Source organism: Mus musculus, chromosome 18 (genome assembly GCF_000001635.26).
Source record: "Mus musculus strain C57BL/6J chromosome 18, GRCm38.p6 C57BL/6J".
Classification (NCBI taxonomy): Eukaryota; Metazoa; Chordata; class Mammalia; order Rodentia; family Muridae; genus Mus; species Mus musculus.
The window spans coordinates 24,454,066-24,479,491 of record NC_000084.6 but is presented as its reverse complement, the minus strand read 5'-3'; the positions used below and the strand labels follow the sequence as shown (position 1 = coordinate 24,479,491).

The window sequence follows — 25,426 nt, the reverse complement described above, 5'->3', positions numbered from 1 at the left end:
CTCTTTGCTTCTTTTTATGTCCATTAATGGGACAGAACAATTACAGCTGTAGTAACATTTTAAACAGTCTTTCCTGATAGATCTAGTCTCCCCACTGTGAACCTATCGAAAGCTAACTTCCAATGACTGAGCTTACTGGTTCATTAACATGCATTTTTCCTCCATGTTCCCTTAACCAACATTTTCAGTAATACGGTGTTGTGCTGGAGTTACAGCATTTTTAAATAGTACACACTTCAAAGCATACCATTTAAGTAACAGTAGTTAAAAGAGAAATGTTTACAATCTAGGGAAAGTATTTTCATTATGACCTTTCTAGATGTATTTATGTTTATTTTAATGGTTTGCCTGCTTGTATGTATGTGTATTACATGTATGCCTGAAGCCCAGGGAGGTCAGAAGAGGGCAGGGATTTGATCTGGGACTAGAGTCTCAGATGGTTGTGAGGCACCATGTATGTGGTGGCAAACCTGGGTCCTCTCCGAGAGCAACGAGTGCTCTCCAGACCTCACGTGCTTGTGCACACACCACAGTTGATGTGTGGAGGTCAAGGGGTGGCTTGCAGGAGTTGTTCCTCTGTTTCCACCATGTGTGTCCTAGAAACTAAAGTTGGGTCAGAAGGTTTCGGCAAGTGCTTTTACCTGTCAAACTTGCAGCCCTCTGGGTAGTTTTAGCCTTAAGTCAGTGCACTAATCACTTTTTCAGATAAACCAGCACAGTAGGCCTGCAGTTTTAGTTGTTATGAAACATGAAATAAGTGATATACGAAATGAAACATGTATGAGGTCTATTTTTGTCAGTTCATGACTGGAATTCTCCATGTTTGTTTTCTGTCATTTCAGGAACTTAGTTTCTTATAAAACTGTAGGCATTGCCAAAAACCATCAGTGGTTTAAAATACCATTTGATTTTCTTGTTTTGATCTTTACCTTAATTCTACAGGTGCACTGTGTGGACAGAGGGTGAGTATGACAACAAAGCACACTAGAAATCTTGCTTTTTAAAAGTTTGGAAATTATTTTAAATATGACCTTTTTTTGTGTGTGTTGCCAATTAAAATTGTCCTTCATTTTTTAATGAACCCTAAAACTGTACAAGTGCACTTTGATTAGCAAAAGGAGAAAAACATTTCTTCAGTAACTATTTTCAGAAGTGTTAGGATTTTTTTTACACCTTCCTAAAAAGACCAACAAAACTAATGCTCAAAATGTTTTCCTGCAGTTCTTTAAGACTAGGAAACAGTGCACTGAAGAACTCCCCAGTGATTCACTTTACCTCAACTCCTAAAACACACTGCACAATCCCTTTTTTACTCTTCAGAATTCATGATCTAAATCAGGAGAGGCTCAGTAGTAGTAACAGGGTGGACTTTGTAGACACATAAGGAATGACTGGCCTGGCTCACTGCTGCAGTGCTTAACCCTTGTTAGCCCAACCCTTGGTACAGTGCTTGCTCAGCAAGCAAGGCCCCGAGCTTAATCTCTAGAACGGGCATGGAGGGGGCAGGTATTTATCTTTCAAAATGTGGAAAATGATCATAGTTAGTTTACTAATATTGTTATGCACATGACTGAGGAAATACATTTGATTTTTCTATATTAGTTAGAAATAGTTATTTATACATGGAAGAAACCTTGTTTCCTTCTGAAATGATAATAAAACTTCAAAATCTAAATTAAATACTACCATTCGGTACACATTATACCTTTATCATAAAAACTGTCTTAGTTTTCAAAGCCGTTTATTACATTTATTCATCTGCTGCAGGGCGGGCACTCATGTGGAGCTCAGAGAACAACCTGTAGGCTGGGGTTCCTTCTGCTCCGTTGGTCCTGGAGATAAGATAGAGCTGTAGGCGTGGCTGCAGCAGTACCTTTCCCTTTGGTCCTTTACTTTTTGGTCTTCACATTCACCAGGGAGGCCGAGGAGGCTTGGTTTAATGAGGCACTTCCCACAGCACTGAAGGGTGACGAGAACAGCTTGCTTTTGACTTGGTTTCCATGTGCTCAGACATCAAAGTGAGGACAAAAGCTGCACTAGACAGTTCTTTCTTTCAGAGGCCATTCTCTTCATAGAGAAGATAAGAAGTGCCTGAAGTCCAGCTTTGGGTTCTTGTCAGATGCACTCTGACTAAGCAGTGCTTTTAGTTGAGAGAAGTGTTTTTTTCTTTTGCTCCCATTCCTTGAGGAGCAAATGGGTGTTGACTGTCCAGATGTAGGTGTTCTGAAAGGAGAGAGAAACTCCTGTCAATCACACTGCCAAAGGACAAAATGTTCCTCCTGCTAAGTGCACTGCGCCCAACATCATCTGCTGTGAAGACCACACTGCACTACAGCTCCGTATGGACACTGGCTGTGCTTATCATAGTAATTCCCACGAACAACAACAAAAGCCTCATGGAATATCCAATCCTGGCATCATTTAGGAGGCACTTAGAGCACTTCAGGAGGCATTTAGAAGCACCCATGATACCTGAAAGATTAAACTAGAGGTAAGATGTTTCCGGGCTGAATTTACACCCGACACCAACATTCACGACAACTCTTACAACTGCAGACTTCATTCCTCTACAGCGAAGGCCCTGAGGAGGCACTGTTCCACTATGTCTTCCCCACTAGGATGGCAGTGTCACAGCACAGGCACTAGACTACTGGTGTTTTTGGATAGTGCCAGGTGCATAGGACACACTCCACAAACATCCACAGACTACGCCGTTTACTATCTAGTATGAGTTTGCACTTGGGTGCTGGGGATCAGAACTCAGTTATGTCTACACAGCAAGGACTACCAACTGAACCCTTTCCTCAGAACTCCTAAAGGCAAATAAATGGCTTTAAATACAGCAAAATTTTCTTTTATCCACATTTACACAAAAAGTGAAATTTTGGTTGTATTTATACCAAATATTGACTAAAATCAGTAATATACAGAAAACTGGATTTGACATTTTAACTCAGTATCATCAACTTGAAGCTCAATATAAAATTTCAATCATTAAACAGAAATAATCCAGTCCTGGCTAGATTTTGTTGTTTATGTTCAGGACATTGACCACATTCAGTTTCTTTTGTAACAAAATATTCTTCACACAGTAGCTGTGGGACTGTACTTAAATTCATGAATATCATACTGAGGAGTCCTAAAATGAAAACTTGGAATCTGTGGCAAATCTCGCTTCATCTACCTTCCCAGAGGTGACAGAGGAAAGAGTAATACCATTTGGAAACACAGTTCGAGGGCTTCAGACAACACACGGGAAACTGAGGCAACACACAAGACAGGCAAGTGCGGGACTGGGAGGCCACGGTCTTATATTTACCCAATGCGATAGAGCTGGGCTTATTAAAGACTGCTGACAGCTGCACTTGAGCCAGGTCTTCCTCAGGGAAGCACTGTCCTAGTCCTGACAAAAGGTTACTGAGGACCTGGCCCAGGACAGCAGCAGTAGAAAAGAGAAACTGGTAACAAACTGCAGCATAGAAGCTGCCAATCTCTCTGCCAGTTTAGGTAAGGATGCATAAAAGGACATCTTGTTCAGAGTTAAGAAATTGGAGGAAGGGAAGACTTGGAGGGTGGCTGTGGCTGTTTGTCAGGTGTTGGGAGAGACTGCATAGGAGGAGCCATATGCACTGATGAGGATTAGAACTATCAGACAACAATGGGCATGGGAGACAAATGTGCCACAGCCTGTAATGTAATGCATGCGGTGCTCAGGATGCACATGAAACAGACACTTCATGTTTCACACAGCTAACAAGTTTAAGTACCTGATGGTCAAGGAGGGACTCTTGCCTTTGGAACCATTTGTACTCTGACCGAGGTTTGCAGAGCCTGGAGCCGTTCTCTTTGGCGTCTTCGGGCTGGCCTTGTTGGCAGCAGTGGCGGCGTTGCTCTTCAGAGCCCACAGAAAGCTTCTACTCTTACCATGGTGTCTCACTGTTCTGTTGCATGTTCTACAGGTAATCAGCTACCACAAAAAAGAAGTTGGTCCCGTGAGTTCTCTGGTAATGTAACTCAATATAACCGTGTTTCCCCAATTCCTATGTGAGTATGACAGAGACAACTTAGCACAGAAACTGTCCTCTGGGAGCTTGCAATCTATGGAGGAGTCAGATAAGACAAATTCAAAACAATAAAATTGCCAACGAGAAGGTGCTGGTTAGGCATTTATATTTAAATACTTTAAAAAGACAACAGGGTTGGGGGCAGTGAGACACCCTGAGCCCCTAGTCCTACAGAAAGAACTATAGGTAACTAAGGAATGTGGAAAGCAGGAGGAATCGTTTTTCTGGGAGGGAGCACACCAATTGGCTAGCCCTGGAAACATACATAGCACTATATCGATGGAGCAGGTTATAGTTAGGAGTATATGTGTACATACATATACACATATACACATGTAGCAGAGAGAAAAGGCCATGAATTTGAAAGAGAGGAATGAGGGGTAAAGTTTGAAGGGAGGAAAGGGAAGGAAAAATGGTGCAATCATATTTCTACCTCAAAAATAAAATAATTTTAAAAAGATAATGGACTCATTATGAAACTTATTTGTGTAGGAGCTAGGGATAGGAGGGCACTCACTAACCCTTGGATGTTCTTTTTAACAGCAGGAGAGATTTACTGTTTCTAGCTGGTGAACTTTAGTTCTTTTCTCAATAAAACAGAGCCGATCACTGGCATTTTAAGTAGCACCTTTGAATCCACAGTGACTATGTGAATGCTAGTCTGACTAATAAAACCCTTCCATTTCCATCAATATTTATTGTTATTTTATGTTTATGGGTGTCTGTTTGCATGAAAATATGTGCACCTTGTACAAGACTGGGCCCCTTGAAGAGGCCAGAAGGCACAGAAAGTGTGTTGATTATGGAATGGCTCATGGGAACCAAACAGGCAGCGAGTGCTTTGAGCTGCTGAGCCATCTCTCCAGCCTCAGTAGGATGCATTGCCAAGACATGGTCCACTTTGTACCTAAATGCCTTTTCTACATAGCCTATGTCTCAGCAGAATGTAAGCTAGTTACGTGAGACGTACTCAGATTTCAAACAGACAAAAATTCAAATAAAGATCTATGTGGTGATTTGAGTGAGAATGACCCACTTAGGCTCATAAGCTTCAACACTTGGTCTCAGTTAGTATAGCTGTTTGAGAACGACTGGGAAGTTGGACTGAGGGCAAGCTTTGAGGTTTCAAAGAAGGTGACTCCCAGTGTCTGTCTCTGCCTTAAGGTTGTGGATCAGGACATGAGCCCTCAGCTGTTCCTCCACTTGGCCAACATGGACTCTAGCCCTGTGAAGCAGTACGCATAATTAAACACTTCCTTTTATAAGATGCTTTAGTCAGGGTGTTCTGTCACAGCAACAGAAAAGTAACTAGAGCAGTCTGCATAGATGAAGGCCTGCTGCCCTGTAGTTTTTGGAAAAAGGCTATATACAGATAAGTTAGTAAAACATCCCCCATGAGCCTCTTTCAGGTGTCTAACTAAATACAGTAGAGTATAAACTTCAGCAGAGTAAACCATCAGAACACTGCAGATCTTCCTAGGGGAACATTCTCAACAGCTGGAAATAGATTCCCAATATATTGATCTGTTTTCTAGTAAGTTCCTGTGGCAGGAAGCTCAGAGGTTGAGGTCACCTAGGCTACACAGTGGGTTTAAGGCCAGTCTGGGCTACACAGCAAGACCTTACCTCAGTGCCTGCATACACTTGAGTAAGTTGGTAATGTTCACACAAAGCATGCAAAATAGAAGATATACTTGACAATGGACTCCATCGAGTAAGCCTTTAGGAATTTTTGTTTTATTCCATTTTATACACTAAACACTTTGCTGGGTGGACACGTGCTGACCCTAGGACTTCATACACAAGGTGAGTGAGGAGGGAATTATTTGTTACTGAAGAAATGATTAAATGGTGACTGAGCTTATGAGTGTGACTGCTAAACATAAGGAATTCTCAAAACTGAAAATACTGCGCTCAACAGTGAGGTGAAAGCATGTAAGAGCATCAATCCATGGTTTTGGGGAATTATCAAAAATCAAAACTAGCCAGTGTGATAATGCACACATTTAATCCCAGCACTGGGGAGGCAGAGGCAGGCTGACCCTGAGTTCGAAATCAGTCTGGTCTACAAAGCAAGTTCTAGGACAGCCAGGGCTTTCAGAAGCCCTGTCTTAACATAAATTATACTCTCGGTGACTCACTACCACAGAAACATTATGTGTGCACTCTGACACTCCAAATGAACAACTAGAACTTAGCTCTGGTCAGGCTGATTCTCTCCCCAAGGGAAAGAAGACAAAACGACAGCTTGTTTTTATGTACTAAACTGCAACCTTACCAGCACACTTGTAGAGTCTTTATACTTTCTCAACAGTTTTGCTTCTTTAAAACTGAGTGTATCATTTCTTGCTTCCCGATTAAGAAGTTTCTGTATCTTTGGTGTCAATTTGGCTTTAGGTTTGAGGCGCACTCTAGAGTTATCCAGAACCAACAATTGGAAGCAGTGTGGACATGTTTCCTGGAAAGTGCTGTTATCCTCTACAAATAAACAAGCAAACAAATAAAATTCACAGTTTGCAAGTCAGAATATTTTGTTACCTCAAACAACTGGTATCATAAATGGGGGAAAAAAGCATACTGATGCTATCAGCAGATACAGTCTCGTGAAGCAAACCTCAGATATGAAAATGCATAAGAGCAAACTGCCAATAATATACCTTACAGAATTCTCTTAATTTCCCCATCCACTCCTGCAGCAGGCGGTAGGCAGGTCACTGGCCTATACTTCTCTGTTCATTTGTTGCTTAGTTATCAACACATTTACTACAAAGCAATCGGCACAGGATTTTTCTTCCCTTCCTTCTCTACCATCAATACAACTAGTGTTGTATTGTCCTCTGTGTAATGTGAACAGAGGACAACTAGATGACATAGACCAGCACATGTTAATGCTGGGCCAAGGGATGGGACTAATGAAGGAGATGCAGAGGCTGGCAAAGTTATTGTAATTGAAAGAAGGATGTCTAGGGAAGTGTCATCAAATGAGCATTGCAGAGAAAAATGACAGCAGGCAGAAAGTAGCGTTCCAGGCACGATAAGGCATCTGCAAAGCCCAGGAACACAACAGCATGAAAGTCCACCATGGCTGAAGTTGAGTGAACAACTGGCAGTATGTCACGGAGGTTATGTGGCATTCCAGCTAAGAAAGACTACAGAATGCCCTCTGGCAGCCAGCAGTAATTGTTTGGATCAGGTTGCAAGCATGGATAAAAAGTGGGTCAGTGGGCTGGTGAGATGGCTCAGCAGTTAAGAGCATTGACTGCTCTTCTGGAAGTCATGAGTTCAAATCCCAGCAACCACCAACCACACGGTGGCTCATAACCACCCATAATGATTTGGGCCAGAGTGAGCCTGGGAGTACTGGGGGGTGGGGGGTGGGGCAAACCAAGAGGGAGAAGGGAAAGGGGGGAGTGGGTCAGTTGGGAGGTATTTTAAAGCCACTGTGATTTGCTAGTACAAGGTAGACCAAGGGTTTCAAGAAATAGCTCCAAGATAAAGACAAGATCACTGTTTACTAAGGTAAGAACTAGTTGTTTAAAAAAGGAGGGGTGAGGACAGGAAGGTCTCAGTATATTGTAGCCAGTCCCAAGACTGAATAAAAAAAAAAATGTCATCTAAGAACTGAGTTCTGGGACACAACAATGTTTGGCTCTTGGAAGATTATTAGGAAAACCAAGAGGTACAGGAGTAAGAGGTAGATGCCTGGAAGACAGGTGGGAACTACTGAAACCCTGACCAATGTGGTGCTGTTGAGTTGGTTCAAGGGATCAAGGCACTTCTACCAAGCTAGACAACCTGAGTTCCATCCACGGGAGCCCATCCAACAAAGGTCTAGATTCCATCACACTCTTCTGGTCACCAAGCTCCCAAGTGATGCAGACATGAGGGCAAAACTCAATTGAATAAAATTTAAAAATAAAAGCAGATCAAGGGACAAGGGAGATGGCTTAGGGGTTTGGAGTATTGGTTGCTCTTTGCAAAGACTCGGGCTTAGTTCCCAGCACCCACATGGAGTCTCAGGGCCGGTTTTAAATGCGGCTCCAGGGGTTTCTACGCCCTCTTCTGGTTTCCGCTGCATCAGGCACGTATCTTGTGCCCAGACAAACACACAAATCACCAAAACACATTTAAGAATAAAATAGACTGACCAATGTATCTAGTGCTAAGGATTAAGACATTAAGGAATCTGGGGTTTTCATGCAACTGAGAAGCCTGGAGCTTTTTTTTTTTTTTTTTTTTTTTTTTTTTTTTTTTTTTTTTTAAATGAGACAAGTCGATCACCCTTCTCTTTTGGACCACTGGGGTGACAAAGGCCGTAGCCACGGCAGCCGGCGTTCTCCTACCGTGTGTCGAACTGTAGGCCCATCTGCAAAAGAAAAGCGGGGGTGAGGCCAGGGCACCGTGGCCGCCCGCCCGCCCGTCCGCCCGTCCTCCGCCCCTCTCTTACAGGAGGTACCGAGCCTGGCCCGGGCAGCTTCCCACCAGGCCCCGAGCAGCCGCTTCAATGTAATACTTCTGCCGCATCGCTCGAGAACTCAGTCGCTCAAACGCTGCGAAAGAACTCCACGCCGGAAGTCGGCTTTCTCAGTGTAACCATCCTAGGCCTCTGCGCTCAAACTCCCTCCGGAAACACGCATTCGCGACACAGGAGTTCCGGTCTCCTCCGTGTCGTGTATGGAGTTCGAGGTCATCTAGCTTATGACTTGGGTCTTGTCGTCTTACCCGGGTCCCTGTCCCCAACACCATTACAACATCCAGAGCGAAGTTCTTGTACCCAGAATGGTGACAGGCTCCGAAGCCCAGGGCTCCCCCGGCCACACTGACTTCCTTCCTCTACTAACCATCAAGTCAAGATTTTTCTGGGTAGCTTAACAAGGTTAATCAATTAACTACCATCAGGTGTTTTACTTTCTAGTTTGGTTTCTTTTTTGAAAAGAGATTTATTATGTGTATGAGTGCTTTGTCTGTTTATAATGTATGTGCCTCACTTGGGTGCAGTGCCTGGGAAACTCAGATTTCTGATCCCTTGGAACTGGAATTATAAATAGTTGTGAGCTGCCATGAGGGTCTTGGGAACCAAACTAGGGTCCTCTGCAAGAACACTCAACGAATGTTTGTTTCTTTGTTTTGTTTATGATTTTCGAGACAGGGTTTCTTTGTGCAGCAAGTTTAGGCTGTCCTGGAACTTGCTCTGTAGATCTGTCTGCCTCTGGAATGCTGGGATTAAATGCTGGAATGATGGGATTAAAGGTGTGTGTCATCACTACCAGGCTCAATCAATGATCTTAAGTACTAAGCCACCAAGTGTCACTAATAACTGAGCCATCTCTCCAGCCCCAGTGTGATTTATTACACACACACATTTTTTTAATGAATGCATTTTACTAATTTAATTTAATTTCTTGAGACAGTCTCTCTACATAGCTATGGTTGTCCTGGACCTTTCTATGTAGACCAGGTTGGCAACTCACAGAGATCTGCCTGCCTCATCCTCCAGAATGCTAGGTTTAAAGGCATTCACCCTGATAGTCACACACACACACACACACACACACACACACACACACACACACACACACACACACATTCTTAGCTGATATTAAGCATGATTATTTTTATAAAGTGAACAACAAGTTATGTTAAGGCCTTTTATCATAGACCCTGGCCTGTTCTCACTGACGTAAAATGAGAAACAATTTGTAATGAGCATTACTGCCAGGTGCCTTGCCTCCCTCCCTCCCTCCCTCCCTTCCTTTGTCCCTTCCTCGAGACAGGGTTTCTCTGTGTATCTGTGTAGCCCTGGCTGTCCTGTAACTACAAACAGGCTGGCCTCCAACTCAGGGATTCTCCTGTTTCTACCTCCCAAATGCTGGGATTAAAGGTGTGCACTACCACGTGTAATCCAGGTCCACGTGCAATCCACGTGCTTCTCTTTTCTTTTTTTCTTCTTATTTACTTATTTATTTACTAAGTACACTGTAGCTATCTCCAGACACACCAGAAGAGGACATCAGATCTCATTACAGATGGTTGTGAGCCACCACGTGGCTGCTGGGATTTGAACTCAGGACTTCTGGAAAAGCAGTTAGTGCTCTTAACCACTGAGCCATCCTCTCCAGCCCCCCAGGTGCTTCTCTCTCTCTCTCTCTCTCTCTCTCTCTCTCTCTCTCTCTCTCTCTCTCTCTCTCTCTCTCTCTCTCTCTCTCTCTCTCTCTCTCTCTTTCGGTTGAGACACACCACGTAGTCCAGGATAGCCTCAAACTATTTAATCCAGGCAGTCCTTGATCTTACCCTGTTGCCACAGATTATTTAAGTGTGAGTGGCCAAGAGTATTTCCAGACCCTTTGATCTATTTCACCAACCCATAGAGCAAAAAAGAAGGGGAATACACACTTCGCCTTCCACCAGACAGCCTTCACCTGGCCCTTGCCTCTCCTCTAAGCACCACAGTCTTGTATTCAGACGCCTACTCAGCAGTTTTGCTTGAGGTATTACTTGTTTTCAAAGTGGCAAAGTTGCCGAAATCATTCTCCTGATTTTCCACACAGACCTGTCCAGATGTCTGATCTACTTCCAGCCTCGGATCCTGAGCCCACTCCTGATTCCAGCCACAAACCCCGAGTCCCACTCGTGCTTCCAGCCTATGATCCCGAACCCCACTCATGCTTCCAGCCTCAGATCCTGAGCACACTCCTGATTCCAGCCTTGGACCCCGAGTCCCACTCCTGCTTCCAGGCTCGGACCCTGAGCTCCACTTGTACTTCCAGCCTCGGACTCCGAGCCCCACTCGTGCTTCCAGCCTATGATCCCGAGCCCCACTGCTGATTCCAGTCTCACATCCCGAGTCCCACTCCTGACTCCTCTTTCCACCACTTGCCACTGCTCTGCCCTCAGGTTAATAGCTGCCTCCATGAGTCACAAACCATGACTCTGTACCACTAAGCCCGGCATTTCCTCAGAGGGTTAACTCACACACTGAGTCCAGGAAAAGATAAAACCCAAAAATCAAAATACAGCTTCTCTGGAGATGTCCTTGGTTCTCTGGCCAAAAATGTCAGAAGAGAACTCTAGTTTTTTGTTTTGCTTTGTTTGTTTGTTCGAGAAGGGGTTTCTCTGTGTAGTCCTGGCAGTCCTGGAACTGGCTTTGCAAACAAGCAGTTCACAAGCATCTGTAACTTCAGGTCCAGAGGATCCGTTGCCCTCTTTGGACTCCTTGAGTACCAGGCATACATATCTGTTTATGTCTGTTGCCTACAGACATGTTTGCCTACAGACAAACATGTCTGTAGGCAAAACTCCTGCATTAAGAAATTAACATAAAATAAGGTGGAGAAGTGACTCTTAAGCATTAAATGAGCTACTTTGTTTTAATATGACATATAAAACGAAACACAGTACAATAAAATAAACTGCTTAAAGGAAGTGCGCGGGTCCAAACCCTATATTGGAGGGAAGATCCTAAACTGAATGGGCCAGCGGAGAGGCAAACCAGCTTCACTTGCAATGCAGTTCCCGACAGTCACCAGCAGAGGGAAAAGTAGTTTTATTTCGCATGGATCTCCGCGGGGCGCAAATTCTCTCACTAAAGAGAAGCAACCGAGAGCAACCGGGAGACCCTGGTCTATGGGCGGGTAAACTGGCCTGGAGGAGTCATTCGGACCGCTCAGGCCCAGCCAGATCAGTGCGTAGACTCTCGGCAGCTCCCCTTAAACGAACTGAGAGGGATAACTTGGTTGGGTCCGCCCTGCTGGCCGCCCAGTCCCGGACTTCTTTGCTGCAGAGCAAAGCCTTCTCTCATTCGGGAGGACTCGGGAGGCGAGTCTAGGTGCAATCCAGGGAGCTCAAGCCCCGGTCCTAGTGTAATTCTGAGGGCCCGAATTCGGGTCCGAATGCAAACCAGGTAAGCATCTTCTGGGGTTCGAGTGCGATCTAGGCGAGAATCCGGATTCGAATGCGATCCTGACAAGCTCGCGCCAGCTTCCCCGCGCATCCCCGGTGCCCAGTTCATCCGGCCCAAGTAATGACCAGGGCCGGGCAGAGGACTAGGGCAGTTAGTCGGAGTGCAGAAGGATCCCGGCTGCGGGCACGGATCCTGGAAAGGTCCTTCTACCTGCTGAGGTGTGGAAGTAAAAACAATCACTCTAGTAAATCGGGCAGTGCGGGGACTGGGGAGCGGCTATTGTATTAGAACGGACACGAAGAATTACGTCGGCTGGACTATGGCGAGCAGTGACAGAGCCTGGGTCAGTGAGCTACGGAAAGTAAGAAACGGACCTGCTCCAGGGACCGTTCCAGGTACAGTGGATGGGAGCAGAAGCTCACTTAGATTGCACACAGGAAGCAAAGAGCGGAAACGCGCAGCGGGGTGGGAGGTTAGACTTGGGAACAGCCTGGAAGCAACCGGCTGGATCCGCACCTCCGCCAGCGCCGGGCAAGGGAACGGGAGTCCGGCAGTCCGGAGTCCACCTGTCACCGCCGATGTTTGAAGCATCCGACCCGGTGGTAGAAACCGCGGCGCGCAGGCAACAGGTTTGCTCTGGGCGGGACCAAAGGGGAAGACGCGGAGCTCTATGAGATTTGGAGGCCCGCGGGTAGGTGCTGTATTTTTCTGTGCTCCGAGGAATTTCTTAAAAATCATTAGTGTTAAAAAAAAAATTAGACATCAGGACCCCAAGGTCTTGCCAGTGCAGCGCAATGAGTAATTTGTTTACACGAAGACTCAGTAATAGTATGTGCAGCCGCCTTGCCTCCTTAATTATATTTAAATATATTCAGAAAGGGTCCATTTGTTTTTAGATAGCTAAGTGCTCCCTGGAAATAGATAGGGGCAATAAAAATATTTCAATAATTTGAAATATATGTAAAAGTTTTGCCAAACTTTACACGAAAACGAGTTAAACAATAGCCGAGCCAAGTTCGGCTTCTTCAAAAGAAATCTATAGTGCTGGACAGCCGTCCTTTCCCTGGCGCTTGAGGGGAGAGGGACTTCTCGTCCTGGCAGACTCATTCCTGTGTGCCCCGCGTTCATCTGCAACATCCAGCTTGCTTCTCTTGTTTGACTTGGCAGTTGTGGGGTCCCCGTGCACACCCGCTCTTGCTTCAGACATTTGCCTGCTGTGTGAATTTGGAAGAAGTCAAGGTACTCAGATGGTGGCGGTAGAGGTCGGTGCTGAGAGTGGGTTGTCGACAGTGAGAAATCCTTGGGAGGTGGGAGAGTGGGTTTGATTACCAGGCTTGAACTTCCGTGCTGTTTCCCCTAAAAGGTGCCATACTGGGAGCCCTTACCGAAGATCCATTGTGATTGAAAGGTCGTAAGGGAGTCTCTCCTCAAGCAACATGTAGATAAAAGTATAGAGGTGTGCCTTGTATGTCTTATAACCCCGGGATTCCTCAAACTTGAACTTAGAATGTGACTTACTGTAATGAACGTTCACAATTAATCAGGATTAGAGCTAACATATATTATAAATATCACTCATGTGGACCAAGCTAGCCTTGAACTTGCTATGTAGCTGAGGATGGCCTTGTACTTGTGTGTGTGTGTGTGTGTGCGTGCGTGCGTGTGTGTGTGAGAGAGAGAGAGAGAGAGAGAGAGAGAGAGAGAGAGAGATGCCTGTGTGTATGTATATGTGTGCAGGTACATTCACCTGTGAATGTGGAGACCAGAGGTTGATGTCAGAATGTCTTTCTCAGTCTCTTCTTCACCTTATTTTATTTAAAAGATTTGTTTATTTTATGTGAAGGAGTGTTTTGCTTATGTGTTTGTCTGTGCAATACATGCATACCTGGTGCCCAAGGAGTCCAAAAGAGGACATCGGGCCCCCTAGACCTGGAGTTACAAGTGGTTGTAAGCTGCTCTGTAGTGCTGGAGGGTCAAACCTGGAACTCTTGGGAGCTCTTAACCACTAAGCCATCTCTGGACCCTCCCTCCCTCCCTCTCCCCTTCCTTCCTTCCTTTCTTTCTTCCTTCCTTCCTTCCTTTCTTTCTTTCTTTCTTTCTTTCTTTCTTTCTTTCTTTCTTTCTTTCTTTCTTCCTTCCTTCCTTCCTTCCTTCCTTTGGTCTTTCAAGGCAGGGTTTCTCTGTGTAGCCCTGGTTGTCCTGGAACTCACTCTGTAGACCAGGCTGGGCTCAAACTCACAGAGATCTGCCTGCCTCTGCCTCCCAAGTGCTGGGACTAAAGGTGTGCACCACCACTGCCTGGATCACTTTATCTTTTGAGTTGACCGCTGAACTATTTCATCTTGGCCAGTAGGCCAGTGAGTCAGTCCTGGATCCATGGCTCTGCCCCCATGCCACACACTAGCATTTCTGGTGCATACCATAGCACCTAGTTTTATTGATTCTTTGTGAATTTTACGTCATGCACCCCAATCTTACTCATTTCGCCATCCTCTGGTGTCCACCCTTAACCCCTGCAATCTCCCCCCTCACCCTAATAAAACACACACACACACACACACACACACACACACACACACACACAGACACACACACAAATAAACAAAACAAAACTTAGAAACATCTCATCCTGGAAGCTGCAGTGTGTCCCACAATACACCCCATTGTCCACACATCTTCTCATGCAGTGAGTCACTCTGGCCTCTGGCTTCTGTGATAGCATCAATATTGGATCCTCACTGGGACTCCTGGTTATTCTGTTGTTGCCCTGTGTCATGGCGATCCTGTACCTTTGGGTCAGTAGGATCGGCCTGGCCCTTTTACTCGACTCAACAGTTCACAGATGATTTAGATTTTAGTGGGCCAATTCAAAGCCCTGGATCTAGGCCTTGGGGGTGGCTGAGCTGGTCGCCTCCTGGCTCTTCTCTAGCCACATCTCCCGGGTGAGTTCACCAGCACTGCCCTGGCTAGGTCACCCATGCCATCAGCGAGGCCTTGCTGGGCCTTTCAAAGCATTCTGTTTGTCAAAGGGGGACACAGTAGGTGTCCATGTCCACTGTGCTGCCCAGTGAGGCTTGGGGCGGCTCACTCTCCCAAGTAGTACAGCCTGCAAAGGGCTGGGCCAGCTCTCCTGCTCTGGCACCCTTGGGGCTGGCTCACTCCTCCCTTCAGCATCACAGCCGGCTCTACTGTGTTGTCCAGGCAGAAGCACCCATTTTTTTGTTTTTGTTTTTATGGGTGCTGGGAATCCAAGCTCAGATCCTCATGTTTGCACAGCGGCTACTCTTAACCACTAAGCCATCTCTCCAGCTCATCTTGTTTTGAAGCCTGGGTCTCTTGTAGCTCAGGTTGGGCCTCAAATTCTGTATATGGCTTGATGGTCCTGACCTTCCTGCCTTCACCTCCTGGGAGCTGAGATTACAATCGTGCACCACCATGCCCAGGCTTATGTGGCGAGGGGCTCTCAACCCTTCTTGTAATCCAGGTAAGCAGTCTATCACTTGAACACCCCCAGGCTCCTGGTACAGATTCCCACACTAGGAAACGCTGCAATGTAGGCTGCCTGTGTAGTTCCTTCTGTTGGCTGTGTACATTTGCATCCGAGCACACTGTATTTTCTATAATGGAGAAATAGCAGGTGCCTCTGGGAGAAGGTGGCCTGGTGTGATCTTCCTTCTGTTGGGTGAACCTTCCTCCTTCTCTCTCCCGCTCTCCTTTTCTCAGTGTACAGCCCTCATCACCCAGGTTACCTCATGGATGAAAGATAGCTGCTGAAGTTCCAGCCACCACACCTGCATTCCACGCAGGCATAAGGAGAAATAAAGGCAGGGAAGTCTATGCAGCTGGGCTGCTTGAATTTGTGTGTGGCAGATTGTCTGCAAGAACAGCCGGTGATCCCTGTAGGCACGTGTCACTTCTCCTATCAAGAAGTGGAGTCTATTTTTCATTTCCTTAAGTCAGAGCTGGTTCTATGATTTTTTTTCGAGATAGGGTTTCTCTGAGTTGTTTGTTGTTTGTTTTATATTTTGAGACAGGGTCTCTCTACATAGCCCTGGCTGTCCCACTTTGGCCAATAGAATGCTTTGAAAGGCCCAGAGAGGCCTTGCTGCTTCTGTGTCTCATTCTCATTCGTGGAATCCGGCTGCTGTGTAGAGCCTTAGTCTAGTCCTCTTTGTGGATAATCATGATGACAGAGGCCTAACCTCTAACTCCTCCAGCTGCTCTTGTGGAGGCATCAGTCTTGGTGCCCCAGTCCCAGTTGCTCCCCCATAGATTGTAAGACCCACCCTGAGCCAGCTCACCTGGCTTTGGCCTCCTTGGCATCCTTAGGCTTCTTCCTCTACTCCTGGTTTCTGTGCCTGATGGGCCCTGGCATAAGGCATGCTCACGGCTGCAGGTCCAGTGCCTAGAGCCACCTTGCTCCTGTTCTCAGCTGATGAGCAGGACAAGCTCTGTGTCACCCGGCCTTGCTCACACCTGCATTGTCTGCACAGCTCTCTGCAGCCAGGTGTGGCAGGGGATGCAGCTTTGTGAGTTTTGCTTATAATGGAGCTGTGGGAGGGCCAGATGTGGGTTCCCTTAAGGAGTATGGTGAACATAGTCGCAGAGGTTTTATGAGCATGCCTGAGCAGAGAGGGAAGTCTCGGTGGTGTAGCAGACATGTTCTTGAGCTTTAAGAGAACCAGATAGGCTTTCCCCTGGCCAATGTGACCCTGGGCGTGTATTGTTGTATGTTGCCTCAGTTTTCTCATTGTAAAATGAGGCTTCTGGTATCCATTTCAGTGGGTTATCGTGACATTAAAGGAGAAGACATATAGTATTTTCTCAGCAATAGTGGCCGTCCGTCCTTGTACGGGTTTTGTTTCACCTTGTGTAAACAACCGAGTGGTTGTAGAGTCAATGTTACTTCAACAGTTAGCTGTTCTTCTTCCTTAAGGGCCATTGGAGGTTAATGGCTGCTGGGGCAGGAGAGGAGTTTTTATCCGTGGTGTACATTGCCCTTGTCCCTGTGAATAATTCCACCATCCTCATGCAAGCAACCCTAATTAGAGACACTTCTTTCCCCTCTTCTTCCAGCATCAAACAACAATAAAGAGACTTGGAAGTAGGAGGGGATGTGATGGTCAGTGCTAATTATCATCCTGACAATCTAGACTCACTTGGGAGATGAGCCTGCAGGAGTCTGTTCTCGTTCCACCCTGTTGAACTCAGAGGTCTGATTTAGACTGTCAGGCTTGGTGGAAATTCTTCCATTCGTGGACCATCTCGCTTTCCTGAACCCATCTTTATTGTGTGTGGTCCCTGGCTGGGATGCTGGATAGTATACACGGAGAAAGGAAGCCGAGAGGCAGCGCACGTCCATCATCCTCTGCGTCCCACCTGTGAATGTGACTTGACATGCTGCTTCAGGTGTTTGCTGCTTTGGCTTCATACTCTTGAGCTGAGGGCCAGAAGGAGCCTTTCTCCCTTAAGGTGCCTCTTTGGGGTATTTTATCGCAGCAGCAGGAGAAGAAGCTTAAACATGGGCTTGCTGGGCAGAATGAGGGGTTCGGCAGGAGTGAGCGGGGAGAGTGGGTAATGGGTATGACCAAGATATAGCGTGTACTTTTATGAAGCTGTCAAAGGATAGATTGAAACACGTTAAAGAAGTCTGTGTATGAGCATAAGCTGTGTGTGGGTATGTGCCCTTGAGCACAGATACCCATGTGCTGGAAGAGGGCACCAGATCCCCTGGAGCTGGAGTTATAGGTGGCTGTGAACCACTCAATGTGCTAATAAGGGTGTTAGGAATCCAATTCAGGTCCTATGGAAGAGCAGTATGTGCTCTTAACCACTGAGATATCTCTCCAGCTCCTAAGAATGTTGGTCAGAGCTTTAGCTATCAATCCAAAGACATTTTTCTATAGATGGTCATTGTAAAATTGAGAGTTCTTTCCTACTGAAGTTATTGCCCCTGTTGTTACTACACTTAACAAGTTAAAATGCTGTAAATAGTATTTTTAAATTACTTTTAAAAAGCTAGGTATGGTGGCTCACACCTTTAATCCCAGAATTTGGGAGGTATATTTCTGAGCCTGGTCTACAGAGTGAGTTCCAGGACTGTCCAGGGCTATACAGAGAAACCCTATCTTATATATATGTGTGTGTGTGTGTGTGTGTGTGTGTGTGTGTGTGTGTGTGTGTATGTGTGTATATGTATATGTATATGTATATGTATATGTATATGTATATGTATATGTATATGTATATGTATATATATCAACAAAAAATCATGAAGTCAGAAGAAAATTATTTGGTCATGTCTTGCCCCCTTCTGTGCCCCTAGTTTTCTCTGTCTCTAAGGTGGGGTTGGAAGTTGGGAATAGGGATGAGGCCTAAACAGGTCACGTGGCCACTCCATGCCTCTCTTGGAGACTGCTTCCTTGGGGCCAGAGTAGCCTGAGAGTAAACTCTGAGACTGGGAGCTCCGAACAACATATTTCCAATTCCATCTGGCTGGGACTTAGTCCTATGTCTAAGAACCCTCTCCCCAGTGTGTCCTGCTGGGACTTAGTCGTAGGTGCAAGACTCCCCCTGACACCCCCCTCCCCATGTGTGTGTATGTACCACATAGTGAAATGCCACGGTGCGCGTGTGGAGGTGAAAGGTCAGCTTGCTGGAGTTGGTTCTCCCTTCCCACCTTATGGATTCTGGAGGTGAAGCTTAGGCCTTCAGACATCTTCCCCTCCTCCCACTGCTTATTTAATAGCCCCAGGAGCTGACAGCATTAAAATATGAAAACGGAATCAATAGGGTCATTTTTTCCCCTGTGTAAAAGGAGAGGCTTGGGCTCCACTGACTGGGAAACTAAGCATCCTTCCTCAGATCCAGCTCAGTGGCCTCCCACAGCTGCCCAGGAGCAAAGGAATGCTCTCAAATACATTTTTTTTTTTTTCTGAGACCTCCACAAGTTGTGTGGCAGGCCCAGAGTCTGGTGACACCTATTATGATTAACTTGGAAGTGCAGCGTCATCCTTCAGAAAGTGTGTAGCTTGGCAGGCATAGCCCTAGGGGTTCTTTTCCTTCGGCTGAGCCGGGGTCATTCCTTCTGTGCCCTGCTCCTCTGTGGCTTCTCTGGTCCTGGCAGGTGGCACTCAGGGACTTCAGCGAAGGTCTGAACCTACTGGGGCTCTTATAGCATGTTCTCTCTGGGGTGTTTGTCCTTCAATGAAGATGGCTTCTCTTAGGCTGGCCTCGAACTCAGAAGTCCACCTCCCTCTGCCTCCCAAGTACTGGGACTAAAGGCGTGCGCCACCACTGCCCAGCTGACCACGGCAACTGTTACAAAAGAAAGCATTCAGTTGATGCTTTTATCATCATGGTGGGAATGCACGGAATTATGCAGGCAGACATGGTACTGGAGAAGCAGCCAAGAATTCTACATCCAGATCTGAAGGTAGCAGGAAGAGAGAGGTCCACCAGGCTTAGCTAGAGCTTCTGAAACCTCAAAGCCCATCCCCAGTTCCATATTTCCTCCACGGCCACACTAATCCTCCTAAGCAGTGCCACTCCCCGATGACCAAACATCCACGTATACGAGCCTATAAGGGCCATTCTTATTCAAAGCACCGCAGTTTAAGTTTCTAGCGAAAATTCGGCTGCTCATGGTTTATGTGGGGAGGGAGAATGAGATGGGGGGCGGGTAGTGATGGTGGGGAGTGAGTTTCTTTGGTTGGGCTAGGTGCAGGACCCTGGGCTAAATGGATCTCAAACCTGCATGTTTCTCATCAGCTCCTGGTGCCCTTTGATTGTAGCTACCTAGAGACGTTCACTGGTTTACACGTCTGGACTGCTGTAGAGGGATCATGTGGTGATGTGAAAAGGCTCAGCATAAGCCAGGGGTGGAGCTGCTAGCCCAGCTCCCAGGGAACTGCCCCAGAGAAGGGTAAATTGGATGGCGGTGGCCATATAGCTGAGTGGTGGCTTTTGGGCCAGGCTCCCATCTATGAGAACTCAGGCAAGTAGCCAATCAGCAGTCTCCTCAGCAGTGTAATGGGGGTAAAGTTATTGTCAAACTTACCTTGTGGTGAGATTAGCTATGGTTATGTAAGGTCTTCCTATAGCGATTGTGAGCAGCTTGCTGCATTTCTAAGTTAGCCACAGCTACCCCGCCCCTCCATGGCCTCTCCCACCTCATTATCTGGGACTAGGAGCTTAGCTGTCCTGCTGAGATCCCACCCCATGCTATCCCCTGCTTCTCCACCCCTTCGCCCTGTGTGCAGAGGATGCCACACAGTCTGTAACCTCAGAGTCCTCCTGCTGCTGCCGCCAGGCTGAGCTTCCTTTGAAAAATCTCACTGCTGCCCACTGTGCTTTCTTGTGAGTGCTGATGTGAACGTTTCTCTGCCAGGATCGGTGACATTCGAGCACTGCCAGCACTTAGATTAATGTTGACATTTTTGGTGTCGCTTGAAATACAGATAAGCTGAAGTGTGGTTCTGCTAATGTCAGCATTTAAGAGCCTAAACTTTACAAACTGGCTGCCAGGGAAAGCATCCTTTCTTTTTCGGATAGTAAGATCACATTTTTTTTTCTTGGCTGGCAGAATGTGCCCAGCTAACGGTGTGAGTATCACAATTAAACCTTATTGATGGTTCATGATTTATTGGCCTTTTTCCTGGATAATTGTCTTTGTTACTGTCTATTGCTGTGAAGAGACACAATGGCCAAGGCAACTCTTACTTAAACAACAAACAAAAGCCCAAGCAAACATTAAATGAGATGCTTACAATTTCAGAGCGTTCGTCCATGATAATCATGTCAGGAATCAGACAGGCATGAGAGCTTCATATCCTGATCTACAGTGGGGGGGTGGGAGGTGGGAGGAGAAATGGACTTGATAGGGGCCTTCAACAAGGCCACACCTAGTCCAGTAAAGCCACACCTCCTAATCCTTCTCAAACAGTTCCACTAACCGGAGACAAAACATTCAAACATACATGCATATAGGGGCCAGTCTCATTCAAACCACCACAATAATTAATTCCTATTTTAATCGCCCACAAATACAGGCCAGTCTTATAACATTCCAAGACCCTTATAAAGTTACTCAAATCCTCCAAGGAGCAAGCAGTGTGGGAGCTGAGAACAATTCACGAATGATCTGACAAGTCAAGCAATACTCCATAGAGCAGTCTGTGTAGCTGATTGGTCAATCTTGAGAATCACCCCTCTCAAAGCCAGCATTTCCAGAGCTTGTCACCTGAGATGGTGTGTGTGTGTGTGTGTGTGTGTGTGTGTGTGTGTGTGTATGTGTGTGTGTTCATGTGTCTGTACAAGTGTTCATGTGTGTTCATTTGTTTGGGTACACATACATGTTCATGTGTGTACATCTGTTCTTGTGTGTGCATATGTATTTATGTATGTGCACATGTGTGAATGCTTGCATACATACATGCATGCATGCATGCATGCATACCTGCATACATGAAGTGTCTTTCTCAACTACTGTCTTTATTTTTTGAGCTGGGGTCTCTGTGGGAACTTGGAGCTCATGCATTCAGTTAGACTGGCTAGCCAGCAAGTCCCATGCTCCCTCCTGTCTCTGGGATGACAGCTGTGTGCTGCTGCACTCAACATTTTCTGTGGGTGCTGGGGATTCAGACTTGGGTCCCCATGCTTGCCTAGCAAGCACTATAGAGACAGCTGTCTTCCTAGCTTGATTCTGTCCTATGGTTGCTTAACAATTCAGAGGATATGTGGCATTTTAGGTGGCTGTTTCAGTTTCCATTATGAGAAATATACTCACATATGCATCCTTGAACTTAGGCCCAGGTTTTGTAGCACATCTATTTGGGTTCTAGTTATGCTGGGTAGGGATTCTGGGTTCTTGGTTCTCTCTCTCCTTCTCTGGTTCTATTCTGTGCTAGCCTTCTTTCAGGCCGGAAGCTGGAGGATTGCTAGCTGCCTCTGATCATGACCCTGTGTGTTCTGCATGGGCCATTTTCTCTGCAGGGATGTATGAACTGAACACCACAGCACAATGAATAGAGATGCCTCAAATGAACTAGACAGATCAGGCCCAAATGAAGCTAGGAGACCACAATAGCTGCCCCACACATAGCTCAGTGCTTCACAGTAGGGTGAGTAGGGTGAGAGACAGGTCTGCCAGCCCTCCTCCAAGAGAGAAGGGGATTCTTCACAGGTGCGCTCCTCCAAGGCTGTGTGCACCTGTCTGTTAGGACTCCATCTCGATTATCCGTAGGTTCTCACTGCCAGGACCCCAGGGAGAATGAGCCTCACGATTCTTCCAAAATGGGAGTGGGGACTGGGGTGGGGTGGAAAGCTTCCAGCATTCATTCTTTGCATATTCTCTCTCTTTTTTTTTTAAACATTTTTTTGTTTTGTTTTGTTTTTTGAGACAGGATTTCTCTGTGTAGCCCTGGCTGTCCTGGAACTCACTTTGTAGACCTGGCTGACCTTGAACTCAGAAATCCACCTGCCTCTGCCTCCTGAGTGCTGGGATTAAAGGTGTGCGCCATCACACCCAGCTCTTTGCATATTCTCATCCCAGAGCTTTGCCGTTCTATGGGCCCACCAACCACCCAGATTCCCTTGAGATCTGCACTCAAGGGCGTTTATAGGTAGGGGTTGAGCTGGGCGTGGAGGTGCACACCTTGAATCCTGGCACTTGGGATATGGTGGAGGAAGAAGGTTAGCTCAGTCTAAACTACAGGAAACCCTGCCGCACAACAAGCCGGTGCTGGGGATGTAGCTGAGTTGGTAGGGTGTCCCCTTATTGTGCCAGAGACCCACCTTTAATCCCCCACATCACTAAACCAAGGTGGTGACACAGAGGCCTGAAATCTGTCAGTGTGGAGGTGGAGGCGGGAGGATCGGAAGGAATTCAAGGTCAGCCCCTGCCTCACTTCCAGCCCACTTGGGATCTGAAGACCTTGTCTCTAAACAACAGTTGGATCTTGGCCCTTTCTCAGTTTAGCGAGATGTCTCAGTGGGCAAAGTGCTTACTACCGAGCCTGGCGACTTGAGTTTGATGTCCTGCCACTTCCACACGTGTATATGAGCATGTCCCTCTCCTCGGGCCACACACCTCATACAGTTCTGCAAAGAGCTGCTGTGGAAACGTCTTTGTCTGGAGTAACCAATGACTATACCAGTTTGTTTTAGAAAATAACCTTTTCAGCCGGGCAGTGGTGGCGCTGTGCTCTGGGAGGCAGAGGCAGGCAGATCTCTGAGTTCAAGGCCAGCCTACTCTACAGATTGAGTTACAAGGACAGCCAGGGATACACAGAGAAACCCTGTTTCAAAAAAAAAACCCAAAAAACCAAAAACCCAGAAATCAAACAACAACAACAAAATCCAACTAACCAACCAGCTCCCCAAAAGAAAACAAAACAACACCTCCCCCCCAACCCCCGCACCCCCCCCCCCCCCGTTTTTCTTTCTCATCACCACCACCAGGGTTTTCTTATGTCCCTTTATCGTCTATGCCTAATCTCAATGGCTGGCCGGGAACCACCAGACTTCACAGGAAAGGGAACCCTGGCAATGCACATTTGACACACACACTCAACACACCTTCACCTCACCCCTGACTCAGGAACTGTCAGGAAAACCCTCACTTTGGATCTTAGGGGGTTGAAGCTGTGGCAGAAGGCCCTGGGTTCAGGCAGCTCTGTGTGTGAGTGCTCGGCAGATGGAGAATGGGGTGGGGGCTGTGGTGTTGAGGGAATAGTAGTAGTGCCTGAGGGAATAGGATGGGGACATGGGCAAGAAGGGTCATCATCTGTGTCAGGGGCTTCTGGGCACACTGCAGTGGCCCAGCGGTTCTGGTTGCAGTGGCTCTGGTAAAGGCGGCTGCAGTTTGCATTAGGCTGGAGTCCTGCTGGAATTCTTCTTCCCAGGTCCCCAGTTTCCATTTTGAAAAGGATTTCTTTTCATTGTCTCTTCCGTTTGCTTTCACAACACACATGTCCCTTCACACCTCAGGGCTGTTTACCTCTACCACCCTGTCCCTGCTAGAGAGAAGGGGAGCACTCTACTCTCCCACCCTGTCCCTGCTGGAGAGAAGGGGAGCACTCCACCCCACCATCCTGTCCCTGCTAGAGAGAAGGGGAGCACTCTACTCTCCCATCCTGTCCCTGCTGGAGAGAAGGGGAGCACTCTACTCTCCCATCCTGTCCCTGCTGGAGAGAAGGGGAGCACTCCACCCCACCATCCTGTCCCTGCTAGAGAGAAGGGGAGCACTCTACTCTCCCATCCTGTCCCTGCTGGAGAGAAGGGGAGCACTTCACCCCACCATCCTGTCTCTGCCTGGAGAGAAGGGGAGCATCCTACTCTACCACCCTGTCCCTGCTGGAGAGAAGGGGGAACACTCCACCCCACCACCCTGTCCCTGCTAGAGAGAAGGGGAGCACTCCACCCCACCACCCTGCCCCTGCTAGAGGGAAGGGGAGCACTCCACTCCACCATCCTGTCTCTGCTAGAGGGAAGGGGAGCACTCCATCCTGTCCCTGCTGGAGAGAAGGGGAGCACTTCACCCCACCACCCTGTCCCTGCTGGAGAGAAGGGGAGCACTCCACCCCACCATCCTGTCTCTGCTAGAGGGAAGGGGAGCACTCCACCCCACCACCCTGTCCCTGCTAGAGGGAAGGGGAGCACTCCATCCTGTCCCTGCTGGAGAGAAGGGGAGCACTCCACCCCACCACCCATGAAGTCTGCAGGGTATGCTTTCTGAGTTCCCTTTGCAGACCAAAGCTTTGGCCATGGGCTCCAATACCCAAGTCCTGGGAAGTATTAGGAAGAAAACAGTCCAGCAAGGAAGAATGGATGTGCTGGCCAGTGAGGGGACACCCCAAGAGCCTGCCCACTGCTGTAAGGACACAGTGCCTCCATCACCCCAGAGTTGAGAGTTTGGTGATTATCCTAATAAGGAAAACCAGGCCAAGGTGGCTCAGGCTGTTTCAGCACTGGGGCGGGTGCTGGCAGCATCAGGAGGTAGCACTTTCTCAGGAATTCCTGCTGACTGATTAGCACATCTTCCTGTTGGTGCCACTGCTGTGTTTTTTGGACCCAGTATACTTTTGGTGAAAGCACAAGGTAAGTGAGGCCACCAAGATTGGACACTGCTGCCCATCAATGAATGTGGTCCATTTGTCTGGGGTTGGGGTGGGGAGTGAGGGGGGATGAGCCAGGGTTGGGGTGGGGAGTGAGAGGCGGTGAGCTTGGTGAAAGGGTGCTCTGGGGAGGAAAAACGGGGAACAAGGCTACCAAGGGTAGGGCTAGAGAAGCAGCTCAGATAGAGGGATGAGCCTCAAAGGATGCTGGGCTCTGAGGATTATCTTGTCATCAGCTTCAGGGCGACACAGCCCAGCACTGCTGCGGCCACTGCCACAGGATCCCACCGTCCATCAGGTAAAGCTGCATGCTAGACTACACTAGAAATGAGTTTCCGGATAAACAA

The 25,426-nt window shown here is 47.2% G+C and overlaps 2 protein-coding genes and 1 long non-coding RNA gene across 4 annotated transcripts in view; 1 reads left to right on the top strand and 2 right to left on the bottom strand.

The window, feature by feature from the left end:
- Nucleotides 1-1,724: 1,724 nt before the first annotated feature.
- Nucleotides 1,725-8,621, bottom strand: 2700062C07Rik (RIKEN cDNA 2700062C07 gene). Its single transcript, NM_026529.4, has 5 exons — nucleotides 8,512-8,621; nucleotides 8,408-8,430; nucleotides 6,343-6,542; nucleotides 3,768-3,967; nucleotides 1,725-2,223 (listed from the first exon to the last, which is right to left on the bottom strand). The coding sequence occupies exons 1-5, from the start codon at nucleotides 8,586-8,588 to the stop codon at nucleotides 2,070-2,072; spliced, it is 654 nt and encodes a 217-aa protein (NP_080805.1). The 5' UTR covers nucleotides 8,589-8,621; the 3' UTR covers nucleotides 1,725-2,069.
- Nucleotides 8,622-11,600: 2,979 nt separating this feature from the next.
- Gm32436 (predicted gene, 32436) lies at nucleotides 11,601-14,347 on the bottom strand. 2 transcript variants are annotated; one of them, XM_006526396.4, is made up of 2 exons: nucleotides 12,481-14,347; nucleotides 11,601-12,177 (listed from the first exon to the last, which is right to left on the bottom strand). In XM_006526396.4, exons 1-2 carry the CDS (start codon nucleotides 12,700-12,702, stop codon nucleotides 11,743-11,745), a joined length of 657 nt encoding a protein of 218 aa, XP_006526459.1. In that variant the 5' UTR covers nucleotides 12,703-14,347; the 3' UTR covers nucleotides 11,601-11,742. The 2 variants fall into 2 exon arrangements, 1 of the variants encoding a protein (XP_006526459.1); XR_386107.4 differs by having other exon boundaries at nucleotides 11,793-12,177; nucleotides 12,339-14,347.
- Gm32547 overlaps nucleotides 11,793-25,426 on the top strand; it is a 41,557-nt gene continuing 27,923 nt past the window's right edge. Inside the window, exon 1 of the long non-coding RNA XR_877231.2 lies at nucleotides 11,793-11,964. This is a non-coding gene — a long non-coding RNA (predicted gene, 32547). The remainder of the gene's footprint in view (nucleotides 11,965-25,426) is intronic.

Bases quoted from the DNA above. Each gene is read 5' to 3' on its own strand.
- Gm32436 (XM_006526396.4), bottom strand. From the start codon at position 12,702: ATGATTTTTAAGAAATTCCTCGGAGCACAGAAAAATACAGCACCTACC. The intron at 12,178-12,480 runs GTGCGGATCCAG...TCCACACCTCAG, and splicing joins CTTGCCCGGCGCTGGCGGAG to CAGGTAGAAGGACCTTTCCA.
- 2700062C07Rik (NM_026529.4), bottom strand. From the start codon at position 8,588: ATGCGGCAGAAGTATTACATTGAAGCGGCTGCTCGGGGCCTGGTGGGA. The intron at 8,431-8,511 runs GTAAGAGAGGGG...TTTCTTTTGCAG, and splicing joins GGCCAGGCTCGGTACCTCCT to ATGGGCCTACAGTTCGACAC. The intron at 6,543-8,407 runs GTAGGAGAACGC...GTTTATTTGTAG, and splicing joins GGCCTACAGTTCGACACACG to AGGATAACAGCACTTTCCAG.